The 21,435-nt window shown below is 49.2% G+C and overlaps 1 protein-coding gene across 1 annotated transcript in view; it reads left to right on the forward strand.

Moving 5' to 3' along the window:
- The first annotated feature begins 19,623 nt into the window (after window positions 1-19,623).
- The window catches only part of grxcr1a (glutaredoxin and cysteine rich domain containing 1 a), a 158,000-nt gene continuing 156,188 nt past the window's right edge, over window positions 19,624-21,435 (forward strand). Inside the window, exon 1 of the mRNA XM_085969424.1 lies at window positions 19,624-20,217. Within this exon, the coding sequence (XP_085825550.1) occupies window positions 19,807-20,217 (411 nt within the window). The 5' untranslated portion in view covers window positions 19,624-19,806. The remainder of the gene's footprint in view (window positions 20,218-21,435) is intronic.

Consider the following 21,435-nt stretch of genomic DNA (forward strand, 5'->3'; position numbering starts at 1 on the left):
ACAACAGGCGGCCTCCTAGTTCATCCAAGCAGAAGCACAATTCGATCTCCGAAGCATCATTGCGGATCAGACCCGTTACCTTTACGTGGTCTCCGCACTCGACAGCTCCACGGCCTCACGGATCATCAGCCTGCTCGAAAACGCCCCGGTTGACAGCAAGTATAATACTCTCAAAGCGCGGTTAATACAGGTCTTTGGGCTCACGAAGGCGGAGCGTGCACGCCGGCTACTCGCTTTGCCCGGGCTTGGCGATTCCAAGCCATCTGAGTTAATGAGCCAGATGCTCATGCTCCTTGGCTCAGAACCACAATGTTTCCTCTTTCGGGAGTTATTCCTGAGTCAACTACCCGAGCAGGTTCAGGCTGCCCTCGCCAGATCGGAAGCCACAGATTGCGCAGCACTTGCTGCAGAAGCAGATACGATTTATGCGGTCATGCAGCAATCCTGCACCACCACGAGGCACCCCTCCCCTGCGAACGCCGCCCCGACGCCTCCATCCCCCGGCTTGTGTTTTTACCACGCCAGTTCCGGCGCGAAAGCCAGAGGCTGCCGCCCTCCCTGCAGTTTCGCGCCTAAAATAAAAAACCGACATCAACACCAGCAGCAACTCCAGAAAAGGAGGACCGAGTCTGAGGGACGTTCCGTGGCCGCGATGGCGATTGGAAATTCCGGGATGCTCCTCTACATTACAGATTCCCTCTCAGGCCGGCGCTTTTTATGCGACATCAGGGCGCAGTGTAGCATCCTTCCTGCCTCAGCACTCGATATTCAGTTTGGGATGCACGGCCCCTCCCTCGTGGCAGCTAATGGCGGGGCCATTCATTCCTTTGGCAAACGACGGGTCCAGGTGTGCTTCGGCGGGCAACGGTTTCAGTGGGAATTTATTACAGCCAAGGTTTCGCAAGCCATCCTTGGCGCGGATTTCTTATGCGCCAACAGCTTCTTGGTGGATGTAAGAAATCGTCGATTGGTCAACGGGCCACCTTCCACTCCATCCCTTGTTTCCGCAGTTCCGCAACGTCGCACACTGTCTCCTGCACGTTGCCCTCGCCGGACGAGTTCACTCGCCTATTAGGTGAATTCCCGGAGGTGACCAAGCCCACTTTCTCCTCCTCGGCCACTAAGCATGGTGTCGAACACCACATTACTACGACTGGCTCTCCAGTTTACGCATGAGCTCGGCACCTGGAACCCGGCAAGCTCGCGGCTGCGAAGGCAGAGTTTGCCACGACGGAACGGCTGGGGATTATTCGCCGGTCGAATAGTCCCTGGTCCTCGCCTCTCCACGTCATCCTGAAGCCCGGCGGTGGATGGTGGCCATGCAGGGACTACCGACGCTTTAATGACGCCACTACTCCCGATTGGTACCCGATCCCGCATATACAGGATTTCTCCGCCCATTTGGCGGGAAACTCAATCTTCTCCAAGGTCGACCTCGTCCGTGGCTACCACCAAGTTCCCATACACCCGCAGGACGTCCAGAAAATGGCTGTCATCACTCCCTTTGGACTGTTCGAGATTCTACGGATGCCATTTGCGCTCAAGAATGCCGCACAGGCTTTTCAACGACTAATGGACTCGGTCCTGCGGGATCTTCCCTTTTTATTTGTCTACCTTGACGACATCCTGATAGCCAGCTCTACCAAAGAGGAACACATCTGCCATCTCCGCACCCTCTTTCGGCGCCTCAGCCAACATGGCCTCATAATCAACCCGGCCAAGTGTCAGTTCGGCCTGCAACAGATTGACTTCTTGGGCCACCGCATTACTTCGGAGGGCGCAATTCCGCTGCAGTCAAAGGTCGAAGCAATTACGGCATTCCCAAGGCCGCAGTCCACCAAGGCTCTTCAGGAATTCCTGGGCATGGTGAATTTCTACCACCGCTTTGTGCCCAAGGCAGCACGACTCATGCAGCCCCTCTACGAGGCCCTCAAAGGCAAGGCCGGAAAGGATACAATAGCCTGGACGGTCAAAATGGACAACGCTTTCGACAACACAAAAACCGCTCTAGCCAATGCAACTATGTTGGCGCACCCTCTGCCAGGTGCCACCATCGCCCTTACCACCGACGCTTCCGACTATGCCATAGGCGCTGTGCAGGAACAGTGGGTCAATGGGACGTGGCAACCACTGGCATTTTTCAGCCACCAACTCCGGCGCAACGAACGCAAATACAGCACTTTCGACCGGGAGTTGCTGGCGCTGTTCCTGGCTATCCGCCATTTCTGTTTTTTGTTAGAAGGACGTCCCTTCACTGCGTTTATAGATCACAAGCCACTGACCTTCGCCATGGCCAAGACCGCCGAACCATGGTCGGCTCGACAGCAGCGACAGCTAGCTTTCATTTCAGAATTCACGACAGACGTCCAACACGTAGCTGGCAAGGACAACTTGGTAGCTGATTGCCTTTCTCGCACGACCGTACGGGCGGTCCAGCTGGGCATCGATTATGCCCTCATGGCTACCGATCAGGCATCCGACCCTGAAACACAGGCGTATCGCACCGACACCTCTAGCCTCCAACCGACCGATGTGCAATTCTACGCTGCAGGCACCTCGTTACTCTGCGATGTCTCCATGGGAGATCCCCGCCCGATCGTTCCAGTCGCCTGGCGCAGCAAAGTTTTCGACGCCATACATGGGCTTTCGCATCCTGGCGTGAAGGCATCTCAAAAATTAATGTCGGCTAAGTTCGTCTGGAGAGGAATGCGTAAGGATATCCACGACTGGGCTAACACCTGCGTCGTCTGTCAAACGTCTAAGGTGCAACGTCACGTTAAGGCCCCATTGGCCATGTTCACAGTACCAGAACGTCGATTCGAACATGTCAACGTGGACCTCGTCGGGCCGTTTCCACCATCACAGGGGTTCACACATATCCTCACCATGGTCGATCGTACTACTAGATGGCCAGAGGCAGTTCCTCTGGCGTCTACTACATCCGCTGATGTCGCCAGAGCATTCCTCTCCTCGTGGGTCGCACGTTTCGGCGTTCCGGCGGACATTTCTTCAGACCACGGTCCACAGTTCTCTTCCGAGCTCTGGAACACTGTCGCCCAGGGTCTCAGCACCAAGCTTCACCGCACCACGGCCTATCACCCGCAAGCAAACGGTTTGTGCGAACGTTTCCACAGATCGTTAAAGGCATCACTGAGGGCCAGCCTCCAAGGCGCCGGATGGGTGGATAAGCTTCTGTGGGTCATGTTGGGTCTCCGCACGGCACCCAAAGAGGACCTGCAATCGTCCGCCGCGGAGCTCGTGTACGGCCAGCCACTCCGCGTACCGGGAGATCTCCTGCCACTTCCAACTTAGCCGTGGTCTGCAGCCGAACAACTCAGCAGCCACCGGGAAACAGCCAGGGCTTTTGCGCCTATCCCAACTTCGCATCATGGCCTTCCATTTTCACACGTACCAGCGGCGCTAAAGAATGTTGAATTTGTATTCATTCGTCATGATGCCCATAGGGATCCGCTCAAGGCCCCTTACACAGGCCCTTTTCGCATACTGGAGACAGGTGACAAGAGTTTCTCTGTAGACATCAGTGGTAAACCCGACCACATATCCATTGACCATCTCAAACCGGCACACCTGGACATCGACCGGCCAGTAGAGACTGCGCAGCCACCACGACGTGGTCGACCTCCCGCTGCATCCACGCCAGACCGAAGGCTTCCATCTGCCAGCCCACCCACTGTTCAACAACGTCCACTCCAAGAATACAGGAGTCGCTCTGACAGGCTTGTCAGACCTCCTAGTCGATTGACTTTTACTGTTAAAGACAATTCTGGGGGGGCGCATGTGGCGGAGCCACCAGGGGGACTCTGATCTAATGTACATAATTATCTTTAACAAATTATTAGCTACAGAATGAATCTGTATCTTTGTTCATATCATTGCATGTACATAGCGTGGTCCCTTTAAGAATAAGACCAAACGCGATGACGTCATCACGTTGATCACGTGATCCTCCAGCGGTGGGAAAACGTGATGACGTCATGATGTCAGGCTGGGGAGCTGCCCTAGCCAGTCCTCGTGGAGCCAGCAAAGAGTACAGACCTGTAATGTAGTTCTCCTGTGTTTTCGCTTTAAACTCTGTTGATTAGTATTAAACATCGTTTGTTTGATAGACTGACTCAACCTCAGTCCTTTAGTTAGGAATCTAGCCATTCCTACAAAGGTATAAAAAGTGGCAATTTGTACGGAAGATTTGGATTCGCAGGGTTTGAGCAAACTGAATAGTGAGCTCAGAACTGTAAGCCATTTGAGGCCCCAACCTTTAGGTGTGGTTGTAATTATTATATTTTAAGTGTGAACCTAAGTAGGTAGGGCAACCATAGCCAGAGTGAGGGCAACCAAACCCAAAGCTCCCTGGATGACGAAAGAGATAGAGAGTAAGATGAAGCCTATGACAGATGTAAGGTTGAGAATATAAGTGAGAACCACGCTGAATAGAGAAAGTTAAGAGGGGAAGTGAAAAAGGATTAGGGACCAAAAAGGAGACCTGTGCATGGAGATGGAGGGTATGGCTGAGGTACTAAATGAGTGCTTTGCATGTGTCTTTACCAAGGAAGAAGATGCTGCCAAAGTCATAGTGAAAGAAGAGGTATTTGAGATACTGGATGGTATAAAAATTGATAAAGAATAGGTACTAGAAAGGCTAGCTGTACTTAAAGTCAACAGGACCAGATGGGATGCATCCTTGGATGCTGAGGGAGGTAAGGATGGAAATCGCGGTGGTACTGGCCATAATAGTTCAGCGAAGGTTCACGAGGTTGATTCTGGAGATGAAGGGGTTGCCTTATGAAGAAAGGTTGAGCAGGTTGGGCCTATACTCATTGGAGTTTAGAAGAATGAGAGGGGATCTTATTGAAACATATAAGATTCTGAAGGGGCTTGACAGAGTAGATGCAGAGAGGAGGTTCCCCTCGTGGGGGAATCTGGAACTAGGGTGCATAATTTCAGAATAAGGGGGCACCCATTTAAAATGGAAATGAGGAGGAATTTCTTCTCTCAGAGGGTCGTGAATCTTTGGAATTCTCTTCCCCAGAGCTGTAGGGGCTGGGTCATTGAATATATTTAAGGTGGAGATAGACAGATTTTTGAATGGTAAGGGAGTCAAGGGTTATGGGGAGCGGGCAGGGAAGTGGAGTTGAGGCCAAGATTAGATCAGCCATGATCTTATTGAATGGCGGAGCAGGCTCGAGGGGCCAAATGGCCTACTCCTGCTCCTACGTCTTATGTTCTTATGTTCTTACCTACCAATCCTCCTTAGATACGGGGGTGGTGCCAGAGGACTGGAGAATTGCAAATGTTACACCCTTGCTCAAAAAAAGGTGTAAGGATAAACTCAGCAACTACAGACCAGTCAGTTTAACCTCGGGAGTGGGGAAGCTTTTAGAAACGATAATCCGGGACAAAATTAACAGTCACTTGGACAAGTGTGGATTAATTAAGGAAAGCCAGCACGGATTTGTCAAAGGCAAATCGTGGTTAACTTCCAATAGGCATTTGATGAAGTGCCACATAATAGGCTTGTCTGCAAAGTTGAAGATAGTGGCAGCATGGATGCGAAAGTGACTAAGTGACAGGAAACAGAGAGTAGTGGTGAACGGTTGTTTTTTGGACTGAAGGAATGTATACAGTGTTCTACAGGGGTCGGTACTAGGACCACTGCTTTTCTTGATATATATTAATGACTTATACTTGGGTGTACAGGGCACAGTTCCAAAATTTGCAGATGACACAAAATTTGGAAGTATAGTGGACAGTGAGGAGAATAGTGATAGACTTCAAGAGGACATGGACAGGCTGGTGGGACCTGAGGGACAGGATAAATCTTCATTCAGAAAGACACGGATTAATCAGGAACAGTCAGTATGGATTTGTTAAGGGAAGGTCGTGTCTGACTAACTTGATTGAATTTTCTGAGGAGGTAACAAGGAGGGTCGATGAGAGTAGTGCATTTGATGTAGTCTATATGGATTTTAGCAAGGCTTTTGATAAGGTCCCGCATGGCAGACTGGTCACGAAAGTAAAAGCCCATGGGACCCAAGGCAAAGTGGCAAGTTGGATCCAAAATTGGCTCAGAGGCAGGAAACAAATGGTAATGGTTGAAGGGTGTTTTTGTGACTGGAAGGCTGTTTCCAGTGGGGTTTCGCAGGGCTCAGTACTGGGTCCTTTGCTTTTTGTGATATATATCAATGATTTGGACTTGAATGTAGGAAGTATGATTAAGAAGTTTGCAGATGATACAAAAATTGGCCGTGTGGTTGATAATGAAGAAGAAAACTGTAGACTGCAGGAAGATATCAATGGACTGGTCAGGTGGGCAGAACAGTGGCAAATGGAATTCAATCCGGAGAAGTGTGAGGTAATTCATTTGGGGAGGGCTAACAAGGCAAGGGAATACACAATAAATGGTAGGACACTGAGGAGTGCAGAGGGTCAGAGGGACCTTGGAGTGCATGTCCACAGATCCTTGAAAGTAGCAGGACAGGTTGATAAGGTGGTTAAGAAGGCATACGGGATACTTGCCTTTATTAGCCGAGGCATAGAATATAAGAGCAGGAAGGTTATGCTTGAACTGTATAAAACACTAGTTAGGCTGCAGCTCGAATACTGTGTGCAGTTCTGGTCACCACATTACAGGAAGGATGTGGTTGCACTAGAGAGGGCGCAGAGGAGATTTACAAGGATGTTGCCTGAGCTGGGGAATTCTAGCTATGAGGAAAAATTGGATAGGCTGGGGTTGTTTTCTTTGGAACAGAGGAGGCTGAGGGGAGACCTAATTGAGGTGTATAAAATTATGAGGGGCCTAGATAGAGTCAATAGGAAGGACCTATTTCCCTTAGCAGAGGGGTCGATAACCAGGGGCATATATTTAAAGTAATTGGTAGACGGTTTAGAGGGGATTTGAGGTGAAACTTTTTCACCCAGAGGGTGGTGGGGGCTGGAACTCACTGCCTGAAAGGGTGGTAGAGGCAGAAACCCTCAACACATTTAAAAAGTACTTGGATGTGCACTTGAAGTGCCGTAACCTACAAGGATACGGACCAAGTGCTGGAAAGTTTGTTGGATAGCTCTTTGTTGACTGGCATGAACAAGATGGGCAAATGGCCTCCTTCTGTGCTGTAAATTTCTATGATTCTATGGTGGAATGGGCGGACACGTGGCAGATGAAATTTAACGCAGATAAGTGCAAAGTGATACATTTTGGTGGGAAGAACGAGGAGAGGCAATATAAACAAAGGGTAGAATTCTAAAGGGGGTGCATGAACAGGGAGACCTAGAGGTATATGTGCACAAATCGTTGAAGGTGGCAGGGCAGGTTGAGAAAGCGGTTAAAAAACATATGGGATCCTGGGCTTCATAAACAGGCATAGGGCTAGATTTTCAGGGAGCCGTCAGGCGGGGTTTCAGGTGTGTGGGGGGGGGGAAAATCCCGACTTTGGGGGTCCCGACACCTTCCCGCCCAAAACCCCGCCCCATGTAAGATTCAGGGGCGGCGGGTACCCGCCCCGCACTGGGACCTGCCGAAACCAGGCGGGAAGGGATTAGTGCCAATTAACTGCCTGTTAACAGGTAGTTAACAGGCAGCTTTTAGCCTAATCCCCATTTTGAGGGGTTTCGTGTGGGTTTCCCAACGGCTCCAAACCATGCCAGGTAGAGCAGGCGGGCCGTTGGGTTGAGGGAGTTGGAGGGGTCGTGATGTCGGTGCCCAGGTGAGTGATGGGTGCATGAGTGTAAAGGTAAGTGTGTTTGGTGTGTCTGAAGTGTGTAAAGCACTTTTACTTACCTGTACTTGCCTTAACAGCCTTTCTTCCTGTAGCCGTCGGGAGCACATCACTCAGCCGGAACTGAAAGCTGAAACATAGAAACATAGAAACATAGAAGATAGGAGCAGGAGTAGGCCATTCGGCCCCTCGAGCCTGCTCCGCCATTCAATGAGATCATGGCTGATCATCCAAACTCAGTACCCCGTGTGGTAAACCACGTTCACTATCGTATCACTGTTAGTAGTTAGCACTGTTCACCACTGTTCGTTATAACTGTATCACTGACCACTATTGTATCACGGTACGAGGTCGCCTCTTGCCACACTGCTATACCTGGGATGACCACCGCCGACTCCGCCTTGGCTCCACCCACCAGGCCAGGTATAAAGGTGAGCGACTGACTGGTATTCCTCCTGCTTGGATCGGATCACCCACGAGAGTGGGCTCTGTTATTTAGTCAATAAAAACCTTTAGTCACCTTCGTAACTCTTCGCCTTTTATTGGAGGAATTGATAGGTATATCAATTTTATTGACTAAATTTAATGATGTCCGACAACGAGTCACAACCGGCGGAGGAGCCACCAGCGCAGCTCCCAGGAGCACAGCCACACCAGCCAGCTTGGCTGCGAGCCCTCAGACCGCCGTACCTGGACCTGAACCCACGAGCAGCAAACTCAGCCGCAGACTTTAAACACTGGCTGGTCTGCTTCGAATCATACCTGAGAGAATCCAGCGTCCCTCAGGCATCCAAACTAAGTGTCCTGCAGGCGCAACTGAGCCCGAGAGTATACACTCTCATCGAGGACATGACTACCTACGAGACCGCCATCAACCTGCTGAAACAGAAGTACCGGACCCCGGTAAACTACATGTACGCTAGGCACCTCCTAAGATCACGGCCGCAACAGCCAGGAGAATCAGTAGCCGAATTCTCACAGGCGCTATATGCACTCGCCAGGAACTGTGACTTTAAATCGGTGTCGGCAGCCGAAAATACTGAAGATAATATCCGCGACGCATTCCTGAAAGGCCTACGGTCCGAGTACTCACGGCAAAGACTGCTGGAAGCTAAAGACCTCAGCATGGAAAAAGCTGAAGCCCTCGCTATCTCCCTGGAAGTGGCCCACCAAGATCAGGAAGCATTCACCAGGTACTGCTCGCGACCCTGGGACTCGGGCCCGACCCCTACCACAGCACCCTTCCCAGCGCCGCCCCCGGGACCTACCTCTGCGTCGGCGTCCCGGACCCGACCGGCCCCGCCACCCCCGGCACCGGCCCCGACATCGGGCATCCGCGATCGGGCCGCCGGCTGTTTTTTTTGTGGCCAGGAGAAGCACCCGAGGTCGCGCTGCCCAGCCAAGAACTCCACATGCAGAACCTGCCTGAAGAAAGGCCACTTCTCCAAGGCCTGCAGGAGCGGATCCTCAGAGGCCAGCAGTGCCGCATGCGAACTATGGGGGCGGCCATCTTCGTTTAGGGCAACTGAGGCCAGCATCCCCACACATGAGTCATGGGGGCGGCCATCTTTGTTTAGGGCAACTGAGGCCAGCATCCCCACACATGAGTCATGGGGGCGGCCATCTTTGATTAAGGCAACCGACCCCAATAGTGCCTCATGTGAGCTACGGGGGCAGCCATCTTCTCCGTCATTTTGCCCTACCTCGTGGGAGACGCCATTTTACTCACCACGCCCGACCGCCTCGCCCGCAGATGACAACGACTCGCTCAGCTACACACTAGCTTCCGTCACCCTGGACCAAGCCCGCCCGCACCATCTGTCCAAGTCAATGATGGACATCAAAGTGAACGGCCACGCCACGACCTGCCTGTTCGACAGCGGAAGCACGGAGAGCTTCATCCACCCAGACACGGTGAGCCACTACTCCCTCTCTGTCCTACCAACGCGCAGCCGAATCTCGATGGCATCGAGGTCCCACGCCACGGACATCAGCGGCTACTGTGTCGTGACCCTGTCGGTTAAGGGCATGGAGTATAAAAACTTTAAACTCCTCGTCCTCCCCCATCTCTGCGCTGCCGTCCTACTAGGGCTGGACTTCCAATCCCACCTCCAAAGCGTAACCCTAGCATACGGTGGACCCCTCCCCCCACTCACAGTCAACAACCAGCAAACGTTAAACCGCCCACCGCGTAACACCTGCAGCCTCTCCACCCTCAAGGTCCCGCCACCCTCTCTGTTTGCTAACCTTACCCCTGACTGCAAACCCGTCGCTACCAAGAGCAGGCGGTATAGCGCCGGGGACAGAGCCTTCATTAGCTCTGAGGTGCGGCGCCTCCTGAAAGAGGGCATTATCGAGGGGAGCAGCAGCCCCTGGCGTGCCCAGGTCGTAGTCGTAAAGACCGGCGATAAAAACCGCCTGGTCATCGACTACAGCCAGACCATAAACAGATATACCCAGCTGGACGCATACCCCCTCCCCCGCATATCTGACATGGTCAATCAGATTGCACAGTATAAAGTATTCTCGACCATCGACCTGAAGTCGGCCTACCACCAACTCCCTATCCACCCTGAGGACCGCCAGTATACCGCCTTCGAGGCGAATGGGCGCCTATACCACTTCCTTAGGGTCCCCTTCGGTGTCACTAATGGGGTCTCGGTCTTCCAAAGGGAGATGGACCAGATGGTTGACCAGAACGAACTGCAGGCTACATTCCCCTATCTAGATAACGTCACTATCTGCGGCCGCGACCGGCAGGAACATGACGCGAATCTGGAGAAATTCCTCCGTACGGCCCAACGGCTGAACCTCACCTACAATAAGGAGAAATGCGTGTTTAACACCACCCGCCTTGCCATCCTCGGCTGCGTAGTGGAGAACGGAATCATCGGCCCCGACCCAGAAAGAATGCGCCCCCTCATGGAGCTACCCCTCCCCCACTGCCCTAAAGCACTTAGGAGAACCCTGGGGCTTTTCGCCTACTATGCCCAATGGGTACCCAATTACGCGGACAAAGCCAGACCCCTCCTGAAAGCCACTTCCTTCCCCCTCACGGAGGAGGCGTGCGCGGCCTTCTCCCTCATTAAGGGAGACATAGCCAAGGCCACGATGCACGCAGTGGACGAGTCCATCCCCTTCCAGGTGGAGAGCGACGCATCCGACTTCGCCTTAGCCGCCACCCTAAACCAGGAGGGGAGGCCAGTGGCCTTCTTCTCAAGGACCCTACAGGGCCCCGAGATCCGACATTCGTCGGTCGAGAAAGAGGCCCAGGCGATCGTGGAGGCAGTACGGCGCTGGAGGCACTACCTGGCAGGCAAACGATTTACCCTCCTCACCGACCAGCGTTCGGTGGCTTTCATGTTTAATAACAAGCTGAAGGGCAAAATCAAGAATGACAAGATTTTGAGATGGAGAATCGAGCTCTCCACCTACGATTATGAGATCTTGTACCGGCCAGGCAAGCTGAACGAATCCCCTGATGCCCTTTCACGAATGACATGCGCCAGCGCGCATATCGATAGGCTTCAGACCCTCCACGACCAGCTCTGCCACCCCGGAGTCACCAGACTCTACCATTTCATTAAGGCCCGCAACCTGACCTACTCCATCGAGGAGGTCAGGACCATGACCAGGAACTGCCAGACCTGTGCGGAGTGCAAACCGCACTTCTATAGGCCGGACCGAGCAAGCCTGATCAAGGCCACCCGCCCCTTCGAGCGCCTGAGCATCGACTTTAAGGGGCCCCTCCCGTCCTCTGACCGTAATGTGTACTTCCTCAACATCGTTGATGAGTACTCCCGTTTCCCCTTTGCCTTCCCCTGCCCCGACATGACCAGTAGCACGGTCATCAAGTGCCTGAATGCCCTCTTCGCCTTGTTCGGGTTCCCGAACTATATACACAGCGACCGGGGCTCCTCCTTCATGAGCGAGGAACTCCGGCAATTCCTCCTAGAGAGAGGTATTGCAGCAAGCAGGACCACCAGCTACAACCCCAGAGGTAACGGTCAGGTGGAAAGAGAGAACGCGACGGTATGGAAGGCCGTCCTCTTAGCCTTAAAGTCTAAGGGCCTCCCAACCTCCCGCTGGCAAGAAGTCCTCCCGACAGCGCTGCACTCCATCCGGTCATTACTTTGCACGGCCACTAACACCACCCCCCATGAACGAATGTTCGTTTTCCCCAGGAAGTCGACTACGGGAACCACTCTACCAACCTGGCTGACCGCCCCGGGGCCGGTCTGGCTGCGGAAACACGTGAGGGCCCATAAAACGGACCCCCTGGTCGAGAGGGTGAACCTCCTGCACGCCAACCCCCAGTACGCCTACGTGGCGTACCCAGACGGGCGGGAGGACACTGTCTCCCTACGAGACCTCGCACCCTCAGCCGATCCGGAAACACCGCCACCACCCCCCCCAACCCCAGCCCAGGTAGACGGCATGCCGGAACCCCACGAGCCCTCGCCGACCACGCAAACACCAGCATCAACACCGGATAAGGCACCAGCACCGGATAAGGCAACACCACCGCTGCGGCGATCGGAGAGGCTTACGAAGCCTCCGGACAGACTGACCTACCAGAATTGGTAGTACACTTCACCCCGCCGGACTTAATTCTAAACAAGGGGTGAATGTGGTAAACCACGTTCACTATCGTATCACTGTTAGTAGTTAGCACTGTTCACCACTGTTCGTTATAACTGTATCACTGACCACTATTGTATCACGGTACGAGGTCGCCTCTTGCCACACTGCTATACCTGGGATGACCACCGCCGACTCCGCCTTGGCTCCACCCACCAGGCCAGGTATAAAGGTGAGCGACTGACTGGTATTCCTCCTGCTTGGATCGGATCACCCACGAGAGTGGGCTCTGTTATTTAGTCAATAAAAACCTTTAGTCACCTTCGTAACTCTTCGCCTTTTATTGGAGGAATTGATAGGTATATCACCCCGTACCTGCCTTCTCCCCATATCCCTTGATACCTTTAGCTCTAAGAAATATATCTAACTCCTTCTTGAATATATTTAAAGAATTGGCCTCAACCGCCTTCTGTGGTAGAGAATTCCACAGGTTCACCACTCTCTGGGTAAAGAAATTCTTCCTCATCTCTGTCCTAAATGGCTTACCCCTTATCCTTAGACTATGACCCCTGGTTCTGGACTCTCCGACCATCGGGAACATTCTACCTGCATCTAGTTTGTCCAGACCTGTCAGAATTTTATAAGTTTTGATGAGATCCCCTCTCATTCTTCTAAACTCCAGCGAGTATAAGCCCAATCGACCCAATCTCTCCTCATACGTCATTCCTGCCATCCCAGGGATCAGCCTTGTGAATCTTCGCTGAACTCCTTCCATGGCAAGAACATCCTTCCTCAGATAAGGCGACCAAAGCTGCACACAATACTCAAGGTGTGGTCTCACCAAGGCCCTGTACAAAGGCAGCAGGACATCCTTGCTCCTGTACTCAAACCCTTTCGCTATGAAGGCCAACATACCATCTGCCTTCTTCACTGCCTGCTGCACCTGCATGCTTACCTTCAGCGACTGGTGCACAAGGACACCCAGGTCTCGTTGCACTTCCCCTTCTCCCAATCTATTGCCATTCAGATAATAGTCTGCCTTTCTGTTTTTGACACCAAAGTGGATAACCTCGCATTTATCCACATTATATTGCATCTGCCAAGCTTCTGCCCAATCACCCAACCTGTCCAAATCATCCTGGAGTTTCTCGGTATCCTCCTCGCAGCACACGCGCCCACCCAGCTTTGTGTCATCTGCAAACTTGGGGATATTACATCTAGTTCCCTTATCTAGATCATTAATGTATATTGTGAATATCTGGGGTCCAAGGACCGATCCCTGCGGTACCCCACTAGTCACTGCCTGCCACTCGGAAAAAGGCCCGTTAATTCCTACTCTCTGCTTTCTGTCCGCCAACCAGTTCTCTATCCAAGTCAATACCTTGCCCCCAATCCCATGTCCCTTAACTTTACACGTTAATCTCTTATGCGGGACCTTATCAAAAGCCTTTTGAAAGTCCAAATACACCACATCTACTGGTTCTCCCTTATCTATTTTCCCAGTTACATCCTCAAAAAATTCCAATAGATTAGTCAAGCACGATTTACCTTTTGTAAATCTATGTTGACTTTGTCCGATCCTGTCACTGTTTTCCAAGTGCTCAGCAATTACATCCTTTATAATGGACTCTCGCATTTTCCCCACTACCGATGTCAGGCTTACTGGTCTGTAATTCCCCGCTTTCTCTCTACCACCCTTTTTGAATAGTGGGGCAACATTAGCTACCCTCCAATCCATGGGTACAGTTCCAGATTCCAGCGAATTTTGCAAGATGATCAGCAATGCATCTACTATTTCTAGGGCCACCTCCTTAAGTACCCTAGGATGTAGATTATCCGGCCCTGGGGATTTATCGGCCTTCAATTTCCCTAACACCATTTCCCTACAAATACTGATTTCTTTCAGTTCCTCCCTCTCATCAGACCCTATGTTCTCCAACATCTCTGGGAGGTTATTTGTGTCCTCCTTTGTGAAGACAGAACCAAAATATGTATTTAATTGGTCTGCCATTTCTTTGTTCCCCATTATAAGTTCCCCTGCTTCTGACTGCAAGGGACCTACACTTGATTTCATGAATCTTTTTCTCTTCACATATCTATAAAAGCTCTTACAGTCAGTTTTTATGTTCCCTGCAAGCTTACTTTCATATTCTATTTTCCCCTTCTTAATTAATCCCTTTGTCCTCCTTTGTTGAATCCTAAACTGCTCCCAATTCTGAGGGTTACTGCTTTTTCTGGCCAATTTATATGCCCTCTCCTTGGATCTTATGCTATCCCTAATTTCCTTTGTTAGCCACGGTTGAGTCACCCTTTTTGTTTTATTCTTATCCCAAACTGGGATGAACAACTTCTGTAGTTCATCCATGCTTTCTTTGAATGTTTGCCATTGCCTATCCACCGTCAACCCTTTGAGTGACACTCCCCAATCAATCCTACCCAATTTGCGCCTCATACCATCGTAGTTTCCTTTATTTAAATTCAGGACCCTAGTCTCCGAGTCAACTACTTCAGTCTCCATCCTAATGAAGAATTCTATCATATTATGATCGCTCTGACCCAAGGGGTCTCGTACAACAAGATTGCTAATTAATCCTCTCTTATTACATAATACCCAGTCTAAGATGGCCTGATCTCTGGTTGGTTCCTCGACATATTGTTCCAGAAAACCATCCCGTAAACATTCTAGGAATTCCTCCTCCACAGTATTTTTACTAATTTAGTTAGCCCAAGTCACCCATGATGACTGCTGTGCCCTTACTGCATGCTTCTCTAATTTCCCTTTTAATGCCATCCCTGACCTCCGTGTTACTGTTTGGAGGTCTATATACCACTCCCACTAACGTTTTCTGCCCCTTGATATTTCTCCGTTCTACCCATACAGATTCCGCATCATCAGAGTTAATATCCTTCCTTTCAATTGTGTTAATCCCCTCTTTAACCAGCAATGCTACCCCACCTCCCTTTCTTTTTTGCCTATCCTTCCTAAATATTGAATACCCCTGGATGTTGAGTTCCCAGCCTTGGCCACCCTGGAGCCATGTTTCTGTAATCCCAATCAAATCATATTCGTTTACCTCTATTTGCGCAGCTAATTCATCCACCTTGTTCCGAATGCTCCTTGCATTAAGACACAAAGCCTTCAGCCTTGGTTTTTTAATGCTCTCAGACCTATATGAATTATTATTTACTGTGACCATGTTTGATTTAAACCGTTGAGTTCTTTGCCTTCTAATTTTGTTTTTCTCCTTCCTGTCTTTTGCTTTTTTCCTTGTTTCCCTTTCCTCTGTCTCCCTGCTCAGGTTCCCAACCCCCTGCCACTTTAGTTTAAACCCTCTCCAACAGCAGTAGCAAACACTCCCCCTAGGACATCGGTCCCGGCCCTGCCCAGGTGCAAACCATCCCGTTTGTACTGGTCCCACCTCTCCCAGAACCGGTTCCAATGTCCAAGGAATTTGAATCCCTCCCTCTTGCACCATTCCTCTAGCCACGTATTCATTTAAAATAGCCTCCTATTTCTACTCTGACTAGCACGTGGCACTGGTAGCAATCCTGAGATTACTACCTTTGAGGTCCTATTTTTTAATTTACCTCCTAACTCCCTATATTCTGCTTTTAGGACCTCATCCCATTTTTTACCTATATCGTTGGTGCCTATGTGCACCACGACAACTGGCTGTTCACCCTCCCCCTCCAAAATGTTCTGCAGCCGCTCCGAGTCGTCCTTGACCCTTGCACCAGGGAGGCAACACACGATCCTGGAGTCTCGATTGCGGCCGCAAAAACGCCTATCTATTCCCCTTACAATTGAGTCCCCTATCACAATAGCTCTTCCACTCTTTTTCCTCCCAGCCTGTGCAGCAGAGCCACCCATGGTACCAGGAAGTTGGCTGCTGCTGCCTTCCCCTGATGAGTCATCCCCCCCAACAGTATTCAAAGTGGTATATCTGTTTGAGAGGGGGATGGCCACAGGGGATTCCTGCACTACCTGCCTGCGCCTCTTACTCTGCCTGCTGGTCACCCATTCCCTTCCTGCCTGTACACCCATTACCTGCGGCATGACCAACTCGCTAAATGTGATATTCACAACGTCCTCAGCATCGCGAATGCTCCAAAATGAATCCATCCGCAGCTCCAGTGCCGCAATGCGGTCTGTCAGTAGCTGCAGCTGGACACACTTCCCGCACACATGGTCGTCAGGGACGCAGGAAGCGTCCCTGATTTCCCACATAGAGCAGGAGGAGCATACTATGGGGCTGGGCTGTCCTGCCATGACTTACCCTTTAATTAATTAATTAAAATTAAATGAATCCCACCAATTTCACTTCAATTAAATGATATACTCAAAGGCCCTTGCTTAACAGTAGTCCCTGCTACACAACAGAGACCTTAGAAACCACAAAATTTAAGTGACAGCCTTCAGCTTTCAGTGCTGCTGAGATTTCTAAATGAGTCTGCGCAGAAATCAGACTGTCAGTGTTTCACAGCTTCAAACAGCTGTGAAACACTGATATTTCATCTGTCAAGAAATCTTGACAGATGAAATTACAGTCTGTAACGTCACCTGTTGCCAGGTGGCCCTTAATTGACCTGCTGAGCCCGCTGGGCGGGCTCAACAAGGTCAATCAAGGGAAAATCGAGCGGATTGGCCGGACGTCGAAGTAGGCGGGTCAAAACCCCGAAAGGGGAAGTCCCGCCTTCTTCCCGACAGGTTCGACAAAATCGACCCCATAGAGTACAAAAGCAAGACAGTTATGATGAACCTTTATAAAACACTGGTTCGGCCTCAACTGGAGTATTGTGTCCAATTCTGGGCACTGTCCTTTAGGAAGGATGTGACGGCCTTAGAGAGGGTGCAGAAAAGATTTATGAGAATGGTTCCAGGGATGAGGGACTTCAGTTATGTGGACAGACTGGAGAAGCTGGGGTTGTTCTCCTTAGAGCAGAGAACGTTGAGAGGAGATTTGATAGAGGTATTCAAAATCATGAGGGATCTAGACGGAGTAGATAGAGAGAAACTGTTCCCATTGGCGGAAGGATCGAGAATCAGAGGACACAGATTTAAGGTGATTGGCAGAAGAACCAAAGGCGACATGAGGAAAAGCTTTTTTACACAGCGAGTGGTTAGAATCTGGAATGCAGTGCCTGAAAGGGTGGTGGAGGCAGATTCAATTGTGACTTTCCAAAGGGAATTGAATAAGTACCTGATGGAAAAAAATTTGCAGGGCTACGGGGAAAGGGCGGGGGAGTGGAACTAGCTGAAATGTTTTTGCAGAGAGCCGGCACGGGCTCGATGGGCCGAATGGCCTCCTTCTGTGCTGTAACCATTCTATGATTCTAAGTACTATTGCATGTACTGTATGCTTAATAAAACTACGTTTGAAGAATCTTATTGATTTTGAGTAATAGATAGGACATTTTATCAAAAGTAAAAACCATTCTCAAACAGGGTGCATGGGGTTTAGGAACCAAGCACCTCTGAAAAGTCAAGTTTGAATTATTTTTAAAATGATGTGTAGCCAGGAGGAGCAGGAGTGCTTCTCCCGACTCCACAGCACTCCTGCCAGCTGTGATCGGCCCTCCTCCCACTCTCCCCCAACCTGGCAATTACCTGAGTGTCGCTGCTGGCGAGGCAGATAGCCTGAAATCCGAATCACCACGTGTGAGCTGCCTGTGGAGGCGGGACAGGGTCTAGCAGCATCGCCCAGATTATTTTGATGATTACTTAGGCCGGCCTAGGGCCTCGGGCTTCCCGATTTGGGTGTGTGATGCGGCCATATTGTTGTTCTCACGCCCAAAACTGGGCACCTTTGATTTCTCTGTTGTAGACAAGATGCCGCCTCTAAAAATTTAATATTTTCCTCTATGCATAGTTTTAATGAATCCATAAATATGTTGTTTGTAAATGCATTCAGAAATTCATTAAAATGAATGCACAGAGGAAAATATCAGAGACTGTTTTTGTCAGGGCTTTGTGGCTTCTTTTGTGTCATGTGGATTGTTTATTCTTATTCTTAACCTGTGAGACTCTTGTGATGTAACTGGGGCATCTTTAGTAATTATATACAACTTTGTTGATCTTGGTTCAAGGCTTCCTTTGTGTAATGTGGTTAATAAAAAGCCTTATTTGACAATAATAACTGGTTTAGCTTCAGAGAAAATGATAATCTTTGGATTTTTGCCTTGTTGGCATTGCCTTCCCTTTTGTTTCTAACAGAATATATTGCAGGGAAATTTGTTCTCAAATGTTAAAGAAACATCTGTACATTGGAATGTGCAGCATTAGTAAGAAAGGAATTGGTGTAGAAATTGGTTCTTGCACCTGTTTTCCAGCTGGAAAACAGAGGCAAAGATGACTAATTTTGCAGGGCAACACTCTGCACCCCAATGATGCTTGAAAAATGTCCAACGCCATATTGGCCCTGGACAATTATCAGGCATCTGGGGCAGATACCTAATACAGGCGTTAAGCCCCTTGCATGTGCCAATGAGAGGCCTAACACCTGTTTTAGGACCCCATTAAGAAATTGGGCTGCCCTGAGCTGAACAGTCATTGGGCCTAGGTTTCCTTGGTGTAGTAAGCGGCCGCCATCAGAAAGGTAAGTTATTCTTTGAACTTTGACATGGAGCCAGGAGGAATGATCCTCCCAGCTCCACAGCACCTCCGAGGTCGGCAGCCCCCACCTCCCATTCTCCTCCTCCTCCCAGGGACTTACCCTGCTGGTGAGGCAATTGGGCCGAAATTGATCATTAGGCAATGAGTCAGCTGCTTCCGGAAGCAGCTCATTCAAATTATTGAAATAAGGTCCGAGGCCCAATCTTAGGTGAGCCTCAGGCCTTTAAGTTATGTCCTGTTAATCGCCCTTTTTCCGATGACGTCCAAGCGAATTTCACCCCTTTAACTTTTACTTAGCTTGTACTCTCAAGTCACATGTTATTTTTCACAAAAGTGTTGATCTCCCCCTTACAAAACCTGACCGATTTTCCTTCTGCCATTATAGAAGGAACTTTCGGCGCGTTCTGTAAATGTCGTGCAATCCTACGCAGCAACTGTTCCTTTCTGCTCTCCGCTCAGGTGATGCTTAACACTCAGGCGTTAAAGACAAAAATCTACCGCAATAGCCATTATATCTGAGGCAAGAGAGGGGTTTAATGTGAATTGGTAGAGTATGTTCTATTGGAACTAAATCCTTTTAGTACCTTCCTGCATCTGGCTGTTACACAGAGAGTACACAATAGTGATTTAAATATTTAATCATTTATATCACTTTACCTACTGCTGATATAAAGGTGACCATGATGTAATGTTATACATTATTGAAGTAAGACGGTATGAGGATCAGTGCTGACTTTATTGTCCTTCACACCGTTACGTTGTGATGGCAATGCTATATATATGAAACATCTACCCACATCATAGGGAAGTTTATTTATACATTTTCAACTGGCTGCAAGAGGATGTTTGCTGAAAAGACAATGTGAAGTTCGCTTTTCAATGGAAAAAGCTGGACTCAACGGCATAATGAAGACAGAAGGGGAACGGCGGCAGAAAAAAGTCAGGTTTCGAATATCTTCTGCAAAAAGTGGAAGAGTGCTGAAAGAAGTGTACACCGATGGAGACCTGGTGGACTCACAAGAGTCAGAATGTGCCAGCAATTCCGAGACTGAGCAGTGCAGCAGTTACAGTGAAGTGAACGGCCATAATGAGCAGCATTTCGCTTTGGAAACTGATGGCAGTGAAAGTGAATGTGATGACATGCTTCTGTTAGCGGGCACCACAAAAGACAGAGGCATCTATAGAAAGAGAATTAATATCTTGAGTAAAAATGGTACAGTAAGAGGTGTCAAACACAAAGTCAGTGCTGGGCAAGCACTTTTCACTAACTTGTCAAATGGTGCTGTTCAGGTACGTCGTTAAGAATATAAAGATTGTCCAATTAAGCTTTCTACCTCCTGTAATGGTAATTAACACCACTGTTAGCTTCTGATTTTTTGTTAAATTTGCAGTATCAAGATATTCACCATCATACAATAATCTTAAAGATATGTTTCAAGAATCTGAAATCCATCATGAAAGGTGAGGTGACACCAGCATCTCATAGTCCACAAATTAAATTTGAAGTGTAGTTATCCTGTGACACTATTGTTGTAAATAAGTCAGTTGGCTTCTTGCTTGCAGAGTACAGTGTCCGGTAGTATCAGGAATCCAACTTTATCCACAGCAGAACAAAATAATAGATTACTGTTGCCACAGCTGGGACGCTTTTCTGTTTTCTGTTGCAGCAAAAACATGATGCAACAATGTCAAAGGTCATCTGCTGTCAGAGACAATTTAGATATTAAAGAAATTAATGTTGGCAACTGATGCACTTGTGGATTTCCAGTTAATAATTTATGGAAAGTTTGACATTTATATCCCTTTCTTTGTAAGGAAAGTGTACGTTTTCAGTTTTAAAAGCTGCTTTTAGTATGGTCTGAAAGGACTCATTATACTAAAATGGCAACTGTCCAGTTTTGTCTATGATTGTGGCTGATCACATTTGTAATATCTCATTCATGTGGAGAAGCTTTTGTGAACTGTTGGATTCATTTAAATCAGGTCAGATTAAGATTAAATTTATTCCCCAATGTTAAATTTAATGAATGGCTTCTTTCACTTCTAATCTTGTCCCTGGATTTCTTGGACTTAATTCTATGGATCTTCTCAAATACGAACATTTTATTTTCCTTTGCAATTCTTGTTCAAGAATTACACTCAGATCCTTTTGCTTTTCTCCTCTTGTATAATGATATAGCCTTCATTTTGTAAATCTATTTGCTACTTTCATACCAATATGCATTGGCACGGATTTTGCAAAGGAATGGTGTTTGCCGTTCAATACACTTACAGCTGCCCACAGACCTTGTGCAAGCTTTTGAACAGCAACTTGCTGTCATCGGGCGTCCAGCGCGGCGCCCTCTAGAGGAGTTCTGTGGCATGTGTGAGCATGGCGAGCAACAGCGTGACTCTTCACTGAGACATGCAGGGGTAATTTTAACCCCGAAGTGGGTGGAGTCAGGTGGGATGTAAAAACTTTTAAAATCTCAAACCCGACCACATCCCACCTCCAACCCGCCCACTTCT

The sequence above is a fragment of the Somniosus microcephalus genome, chromosome 2 (assembly GCF_052327205.1).
Source record: "Somniosus microcephalus isolate GS21.2 chromosome 2, FLI_Smic_1.0, whole genome shotgun sequence".
NCBI lineage: Eukaryota > Metazoa > Chordata > Chondrichthyes > Squaliformes > Somniosidae > Somniosus > Somniosus microcephalus.